This window comes from Stegostoma tigrinum, chromosome 17 (assembly GCF_030684315.1).
Source record: "Stegostoma tigrinum isolate sSteTig4 chromosome 17, sSteTig4.hap1, whole genome shotgun sequence".
NCBI classification, from domain to species: Eukaryota; Metazoa; Chordata; class Chondrichthyes; order Orectolobiformes; family Stegostomatidae; genus Stegostoma; species Stegostoma tigrinum.
This window is the reverse complement of record NC_081370.1, coordinates 9,552,333-9,561,849: the sequence shown is the minus strand read 5'-3', so window position 1 is coordinate 9,561,849 and position 9,517 is coordinate 9,552,333. Positions and strand designations below refer to the sequence as shown.

Sequence of the window (9,517 nt, the reverse complement as noted above, 5' to 3'; positions counted from 1 at the left end):
TATTTTCAAAATCAACCTGTTCAGAGAATGCTATGACAGATGTGTGAGGCAGGTGGGACTTGAACCCAGACCTCATTGCCCAGAGGTAGGGACATTACCACTGCATCACAAGAGCCCACTCATGGTCCTTCTCTGGACCTTCAGGTAGGATTTACTTCCGGTTTCATACTGGCTTTTTCATTTGCTTAGATACAATGTCGTATCAGACTCTTATTATGTGAGTTCGCCTAAACTTATATCATAACAATAGCAACAAAGTGAAACTCCTTTTTGCCAATTCGACAGTTGTGAATTTTACCTCAATTGTTACAGTATTATAGTATTTCTTACTCTCATGCTCATTGTGTCTACCACTACTTTTGGTCTTCTTATTCCCAACTTCCTCTCAAAACCTTTAGCATATTTCTGAATACATTTTCATCCTTTCCAGTGCTTTTCCCCCTCTTTCTCTTTCTGCGTTTCTGTACAATAATTCTTGTTGGCTCGTTGATCCATTTTGAACCATGCATATTATTTGGTTCTTCTTGATCCTATAATGGCTTATAAGTAGTGTGCTCAAAACAATATCCTGAACCCTAGTTTGTCTTTTAAGAATGCGATGATAATCATTTAAGGGAATAAAACTAAACAAGAGAGAAAGAAACGTAAAGATTTGGTGGTAAGGTGAAATGAATAGAGATGGCGAAATCTCATGTCAAAGATAACACTCATATTCCGCTTGGGAACCCTGCAGCCCAATGGTATCAATGTGGACTTCACAAGCTTCAAAATCTCCCCTTCCCCAACTGCATCCCAAAACCAGCCCAGCTCATCCCCTCCCCCCACTGCATCCCAAAACCAGCCCAGCCTGGCCCCGCCTCCCTAACCTGTTCTTCCTCTCACCTATCCCTTCCTCCCACTTCAAGCCGCAGCTCCATTTCCTACCTACTAACCTCATCCCACCTCCTTGACCTGTCTGTCTTCCCTGGACTGACCTATCCCCTCCCTACATCCCCACCTATACTCTCCTCTCCACCTATCTTCTTTTCTCTCTATCTTCAGTCCACCTCCCCCTCTCTCCCTATTTATTCCAGAACCCTCTCCCCATCCCTCTCCCTGATGAAGGGTCTAGGCCCGAAACAGCAGCTTTTGTGCTCCTGAGATGCTGCTTGGCCTGCTGTGTTCATCCAGCTTCACACTTTATTATCTGAGCCAATGTAAGGTCAGTTTTTGAATTAGATTTGATGAAATGTAACAGTCTCATAGACTCACTGGTAACAGAAATCACACACAATGGTGCCTAATAAAGGACAGCGATATTATACTGTGAAGGTCAGCGTAGCAATATTAAAAACAGCACTAAGCTTCTATATAATTATATTTAGCCTTCTCATCACTACAGTCAGAAAATAATCTTCCCCTCATTTTCTTGAAGCTGGATTTTTAAGAAATTGTATAGCTGTCAACAGATCTCTGAAGCACTGAATCAAAACCAATTTGATCTCTCAGTGCTTTCCATCACCCAGTGATGGCATGACTTTCATTTTCAGTATATTAACTTGGTTATTCACCATTTTTAAGTAAAGAAGGTGTCTCAATTGTAACTGGAAAATTGATATCTCCCACTGAAATTATGACAAAAATAAGGCAGAGAACCTGATATTTTTTGGGTCTTTAGTAGATTCCAGCCCAGAGTGTTAGATATTTATCAGATGAGGGTAAATATTCTTGGATGGCTAATCCATCTTGCTTTTGTAGAGCTGATGACTGCCAAAGCTTTGGGCCACTACAATGATTTGATTTACTAGGTACATGACTCCCCCTCCTCCAACATACCAGCACCGCACCACACCACACACACAGCAAAAGAGTGGCAGAGGCAAATATGTGAAAATTCATATACTGCTTCTTTGAGATTCTTCCCATAACATTACAAGCACATGATGTTGTCAAATCGAAACATGAAGCACCATGACTGTTGAAGTACATGGCAATTATGATTTTCTGACTGGGATTAGCTTCTAAGGAATCAAACAAAGAGTTCAGATTTCCAATAAAACATATCAGTATCAATCCATGTTCAAATGTGAGAATTATTGGAATTTTTAATAACTTGTTTCATATGATTAATAATTTTGAGTTCAATATTAGATAATCATTTTTTCCTTTGAAATTAATATGCTCTACATAATCATTGGGCTGCATTTGGATTTTTGTGTTTAGATTAATAATCCCCGATTAATTTTGGCATCTAACTTTCATTTTGCATTTAGTACTTCCACTCAATCCAATGGAAGTTAACAGTGAACATTACAAAGATCACCATTTGTAATATTGCTACGCTGACCTTCACAGTATAATATTGCTGTCCTTTATTAGGCACTATTGTGAGCGATTTCTATTACCAGTGAGTCAATGAGACTGTTATATTTCATCAAATCTAATTCAAAAACTGATCTTACATTGGCTCAGATAATAAAGTGTGAAGCTGGATGAACACAGCAGGCCAAGCAGCATCTCAGGAGCACAAAAGCTGCTGTTTCGGGCCTAGACCCTTCATCAGGGAGAGGGATAGGAAGAGGGTTCTGGAATAAATAGGGAGAGAGGGGGAGGCGGACTGAAGATAGAGAGAAAAGAAGATAGGTGGAGAGGAGAGTATAGGTGGGGAGGTAGGGAGGGGACAGGTCAGTCCAGGGAAGACGGACAGGTCAAGGAGGCGGGATGAGGTTTTAGTAGGTAGGAAATGGAGCTGCGGCTTGAGGTGGGAGGAAGGAATAGGTGTGAGGAAGAACAGGTTAGGGAGGCAGGGCCAGGCTGGGCTGGTTTTGGGATGCAGTGGGGGGAGGGGACGAGCTGGGCTGGTTTTGGGATGCAGTTGGGGAAGGGGAGATTTTGAAGCTTGTGAAGTCCACATTGATACCATTGGGCTGCAGGGTTCCCAAGTGGAATATGAGTTGCTGTTCCTGCAACCTTCAGGTGGCATCATTGTGGCACTGCAGGAGGCCCACGATGGACATGTCGTCTGAGGAATGGGAGGGGGAGTTAAAATGGTTCGCGACTGGGAGGTGCAGTTGTTTACTGCAAACCGAGCGGAGATGTTCTGCAAAGCAGTCCCCAAGCCTCCGCTATTTATTCCAGAACCCTCTCCCCATCCCCCTCTCTGACAAAGGGCCTGGGCCCAAAACGTCAGCTTTTGTGCTCCTGAGATGCTGCTTGGCCTGCTGTGTTCATCCAGCTTCACACTTTGTTATCTCAGATTCTCCAGCATCTGCAGTTCCCATTATTTCTTACATTGGCTCACTTTGGCAGTGCAAATGGCTGGCTTTCCATGGGAAATTTGTGTAATATTGCATTGCAATAATAATCTGTTGAGACTGCCACGGAATAATTGTATCACATCGATTTGTAACTTTTGCAACTTAATGTCGTGGGAAGTCCTTTTGTGAATCTTCTGTTGACTGTGTGCTGTTGAGCACATTTAATTCTGAATCCTCCTTTTCTCACATTATAGGTGAAATTATATACAACTACACTGATAAAGATGGATTTTGCATCTTTGCAAAATGCAATGATACTTGTAGTATTGAAAAACATATATGGCCTTGTGGAACCACAATACCTGCTCCTACAAGTGCACCTGTGAGTAGTGCCAGCTTCACAACTACACCAAGTGAACCCACCACAAAAATAGAAGCTTGTCCAGATTTTGATCCTCCAAGGCAGGCAAGTATATGTTACATGATAATAATGTGGCTTAGTGGTTAGCACTGGTGCTTCACAAAGCCAGGGACCCGGGTTTGATTCCACCCTCGGGCGACAGTCAGTGTGGTGTTTGCACATTCTCCCTGTGTCTGCGTGGGTTTCCTCCAGGTGTTCCGGTTTCCTCTTACAGTCCAAAGGATGTGCAGGGTAGCTGGACTGGCCATGCTAAATTGCCCGTAGTATTCAGGGGTGTGTGGATTAGTTCGGTTATAGCAGGATGGGTCTGGGTGGGATGCTCTGAGGGTTGGCTTGTTGGGCCGAATGGCCTGTTTCTACAGTGTAGGGATTCTATGAAATTCCATATTCTTGGCATCAAGACAATGTCAATTTTATTACACAATGAGCAATTACTATGCCTGTATACAATTCAATCTCCAGATTAGTATGTTTGATGCCTAAGAATATATTCATACACAGCGGCAGGAGCAGGCCATTTGGCCCAGTGAGTCTGTTTGCAATTGTAGATCCTGACAGATCATCTACTTTAACACCGTTTTCACATATAACGCCCCCCCTTATCCTTGATGTCATTAATAGCACAGTAATTATTCCATTAATTATACTCATGAGTAAAACGTGTGAAATTTAATCAGTTGAACCACATTACAGTTCCTCCAACCTAAGTCAAAAGCTCTGTCTCTAGATGTACATCACATTCAATGTCAAGTTATTCAAGGTTCTGAATGAGTTATTTGATGCAGCACAATGCAGTGGTGAACTCTCAGTAAAGGCCAGCACAGTACATTGTATAAGAATATGGCATTGAAGAAGGAAAATTAGCTATGGTAGTTGTTCAGGTTATTCATCCAAACTACTTACGGTAGAAAAGTAGTAGCTGAGAGTTCCCAGAAGATGTTTAACAAAAGCTGGAATGGAAACAGTGCAAACTCATTAGTGTATACAGTCAGGGCCTGCTGGAAATAGTGATGGTAAATATTTACAATAAATTATCCAAGAAAGGATAAAAATATTAATAATAAATGCTTAAATAGAACATGATAAACACTACGTAGCATGCCTACACGTGTCTCTAAACGATTTCTCTACTCATTACAGTACAATGAAACATGGCTACTCTGTGAATGTTTAATGGCAACATGCATAGAAAAGAACATCATTTCTATACAACCTGTGGTCTGTCCAACTGTTGAACCTCTTGAATGTGCCAATGGCCATGAACCTGTCAAAGTGTATGATGAAAATGGTTGTTGTTACCATTATGAGTGTGACTGTAAGTACAAAGTTGAAAGAAAATGATATTTTCTTAATGAAACTATTATACTGGTTGAATACCCTTCTCCATCTTTTCTTATCAATCATGGGCGGCACGGTGGCTCAGTGGTTAGCACTGCAGCCTCACAGCACCAGGGATCCGGGTTCGATTCCAGCCTCGGGTGACTGTCTGTGTGGAGTTTGCGCATTCCCCCCCGTGTCTGTGTGGGTTTCCTCCGGGTGCTCCGGTTTCCTCCCACAGTCCAAAGATGTGCAGGCTAGGCGGTTTGGCCATGCTAAATTGTTCGTAGTGCTCAGAGGTGTGTGGGTTACAGGGGGATGGGTTAGGGTGGGATGCTTCAAGGGGCGGTGTGGACTTGTTGGGCCGAAGGTCCTGTTTCCACACTGTAGGTAATCTAATCTACTCTTTATTTCCATTCCCTCAATGTTTAAGTCTCTCGCCGCAGCACGCTTCTACCCGATCTTAGGCCGCCTTCTTCTCATCTGGCTACTTGCCTCACCACAGTGACACTCTCTCTCATTCTCTGTCCCCATGAAACACCTCATCATACCATTTCAATTTCATATTAGCTATTTCCTTCGACGCTTCCGCAATCTTCACTAAGTCCTGACGTAATGACGCTGGATTTTATTACTTCTAGTCGCACCAGATGCCAATAGCATCATGTTTGTGATTGGTGTAGTGGTTGTTGTTCTAATTCCATCTTACTGCATACTTTCCCCAGCAAAACTACCACTCACCAGAGATCCCAGAATTGACTGCCTTCCGTGGTGCAAGTGCTGCCTTTAAAAATACAATGTGCACCCAGACAAGCACAGTAAGCACGTTACCCTGCATAGCTCGTCATATTTTCTGCAGACAAGGAGAATCGGTGTCCTAAGCTGCTTGCAGGATCCTGGAGCGTAGTCCAGTCCTTGAGCCGGGTACATGTCTCCGAGTGCAGTGTCCTTGCTGTAGCATTATACTGATAGTTAACAGTCTGGCCCAAGGTACAGTATCAAAGTGCAGAAATATCCTGTAAGTGGATCAGAGATGTACCGTAATGGATCTTGGAGCCTGACAATTATCAAATGTTAATGACCATGGACGTAGGGTACGTGCGGCAAGTGCCCGTGCTTTGATGTTGGTGCAATTGACCAACATGGAATTCATTTGGAGCAAGCGGGGAACTCAACTGAACTGACATTCTGTTTGGTTTCCATGTCGGGTTTTCCTGATGTCTTGATTGTTGAGTAAGTTTGATAAGATTGCAACTGGAATATTAATGTGGCAGTCTGTGTTGTCAACAAGGAACTTAATAAGCATTTATCACTGTCCATGACTATACACTGCTGGCTGGCAAGAATTTGGTCATCCTGCTGATGTAAAGAGTTAAAAAAAATGGGGCGAGATGATTTCAAAGTCAGGATGCTTGCCTAACTTTGTCACACATCTTGCCTCAGATCCCTATAAGATTCTGCCGAGTCATCTCTCTCCAGCCAGAGACCGCTTGCAAATAGAACGTGAGGGCAATGCAAAAAGTCAGAGAAAGAATAGTGAACATTCACTGATAGATTGAACAACTGTATCATTTCAGTTGCTATTTTCATCAGTGTTTTGTTTTTCATTTTTTGTCCTAACTTTTACAAATGTGATAAAAAATTTCAGATTCCTCACAATTAACAATGTGATGATGGCCATATATTTTAGCAGGCGATGTTGGTTGGGAGCTGAATGTTGGCCAAAATATAAAAGGGCACCTTTGCTCATCTTCAGAATAGTGCCAAGGTTTTATTCAGGGTCAGTTGAGAGGGTATTACTATTTTGATGGCCAAAGTAGTTTCGGAGAAAGCAAAATTACTGAAAATTAAGTAGTGTCACATATCTAAGATTTCGTTCTAGACTTAGCTACGTTCCTATATTTGATCAATGATGGTGGTGACTAATGTATTAGTGCTAACTATTGCTACACCTAATCATTTCCTATACGTTATTTTATTGTGGATAAATTTCTTGAATTGTTATGTGTGACTGTTAAGCTGTTTCTTTGATGAAGTAGAAGAGAAAAATAAAGATTTGAATGAATTATATCACAATTTAGTTCATTTTACAAGTTAGTTTGCTTTCTTTCTTTCAGAGAAATCATTTCTATATTATTGCTGAAATTAAACTGATGTCATTCAAATTTAATATACATAGGCTACTGCAATGGATGGGGAGGCTCACATTTTGTTACATTTGATGGCCAATATTACACCTATGATGGAAATTGTACCTATATCCTTATGGAAGAAACAAACCCATCACCTACAAATTTTGGTATTTACATTGACAACTATCACTGTGATACTCAAGGCAGTGTCTCATGCCCACGTGCTATTATAGTGAAGTTTGAAGAACTAGATATACAGATCACAAATATCGATCCAACTGGAATTCAGCACTGGGTAAGTATAATTATGTATTTCTGTTCTTGGAAGCACTTTTCCATGCGTTGACTACAATCATGCAAGTGGCTAACATAAAAGGGACTTTAAAAGTTTTTTTTTATAAACACATCAGTATAAAAGGGAAATGAAGCAAAGATGAATCCCAAGTAGGGACCAAAAAGTGAACTTGCTTGCAAAGGCAGAGACTGTGGCTAAGATCATACATGTCATCTATCATAACAAGTGTTACAACCAGACCGTGGGTGAGATCCCCAGTTTGTTACAGTTCCAGAAGGATGCCCAAATTGTTAAGCTCCTAAATAGGGAGGGATGAATTGGTTCTTCTTCATTATTCACCCATTCTATTGATTGGTTTAAACAAAGTTAGTTTAAAGGAATCCCTTTCCTTGTGGATTTTTTTTCCCAGGTCCAAATGAACTCACATTTTAAACAAAAATTTAACCAGATTGTTTTGAATTAACGAAGAGTGAATTTATTCATTGTGAAAAGTGGGAAGAATAAATAATGCAACAAATATCCAAGTGGATAAGAAATTGGGTGAGTCCAAAAAGAAAAATGATTAATAAAATGGTTAATGAGGATCAGTCTCTGAATTGTTCATGAAGAGCACCTGTTACTGGGTTGGTCTGATAGCATTGACATTGGCAGATGAGCAATCGATTTTTGAGAACAAAAATAAAGTTGCTGGAAAAACTCAGCAGGTCTGGCAGCATCTGTGAAGGGAAAAAAAGGGTTAATGTTTGGGTCTGGTGTGACCTTTCCTCAGAACAGATTTCCAGACCCGAAATGTTAACTCTGTTTTGTCCTTCAAAGATGCTGCCAATCCTGACAAGTGTTTCCAGCAACTTTGTTTTTGTTCCTGATTTACAGCATTCGCAGTTCTTTCGGTTTTTAACCTGTTTTTGAGATTCTTCACTTTGTAGACTAATGGAAGTCCTTTTGACCCGGTTCATTTTTTTATAACTGGTTTGCACTCGGACTGGGAGGTGTCCTCCTTTACCTCCAACATAAGAGTAACAATGTGATAGTTCTTTGACAGTGACCTTCATAATGCTAACGTTCAAACGCAAAGTAGTTTATATGTTAGCCAGTAGAGTTGAAACTGCCTTTTGACCCCTGTTTTAAACTGCCATGTTTGCAAGAGGTGGCTTTCTGTCTAGAGGAGAGAGATAGTCAGCTCCCCACATGCTCCCCAACATCATTATTTGTCCTTGTTAAGTCTCTTCTATTGGTGTTTCCCTGACAATTTACATGTGCTACATTCCATGGGCTCACACAGGACTTTTCCAGACCCTCACCGAATCTAATGCAGCAGTTGCCTGTAGCAGTCCTCCACTTAAAACAACATTTTGGTAAAGCAAAAAATATGGGTGATGATCCATCATCATAACACTAGAGAAGTGAATGCTATCAACAGAGATGCAAGTGAAAACACATTGGCCATATTGGATAGATTATGACTGGATAAAGAGAAAAAAAGGACTTAAAAGATTGGCGTTAACAAAAGTAGAAAAATTACTTAATTTTGATGCCAACTATTGAAGAAAGTAAAGTTAAGAAACTATGGAGAAACTGCAGAAAGTTTCTGATCACAATCTTCCAATCCTCCCTTAGATACAGGTTGATGCTAGAGGGCTAGTCAATTGCTAATGTTATGCTTGGTCAGAAAACATTAGTGGTGAGAAATGTTGAAACATTAATCTGAGACAAAATTAGCACTTAGCAAAGTATGTTCTAATAAATTAGTTGACACAGATTTTATAAAGGCAAAATATATTTAATGAACTGAACCAGGCTCTTTGAGACAGAAATGGAAATAGTTGATGAAGGAAATGTGTTTGATATTGTGAATGTAAACTCTCAATAAGCATTTGATAAAGCACCACATAATTGACTTGTCAGCTAAATTAAAGCCCAAAGTAAGGTCCTGTTGCAGCATAAATCCATAATTAGCTAAGGGACAGAAAGCAAAAATTGCAGTGAAGGATTGTAGAAAATATTAGAATAGTCCTTGGGATGAAAGGATGAAAGGTATGATCTATGCAGGCAGACATGGAAAATCGAAGTAGTTCTTCTTAGAGCAGAGCGCATTGTGAGAAGATTTGCTACTATT

The 9,517-nt window shown here is 40.6% G+C and overlaps 1 protein-coding gene across 1 annotated transcript in view; it reads left to right on the top strand.

Moving 5' to 3' along the window:
* LOC125459226 (mucin-2-like) overlaps positions 1–9,517 on the top strand; it is a 119,990-nt gene that overhangs the window by 65,639 nt on the left and 44,834 nt on the right. Inside the window, exons 31-33 of the mRNA XM_059652219.1 lie at positions 3,491–3,702; positions 4,798–4,972; positions 7,154–7,401. Coding sequence (XP_059508202.1) covers positions 3,491–3,702; positions 4,798–4,972; positions 7,154–7,401 — 635 coding nt within the window. The remainder of the gene's footprint in view (positions 1–3,490; positions 3,703–4,797; positions 4,973–7,153; positions 7,402–9,517) is intronic.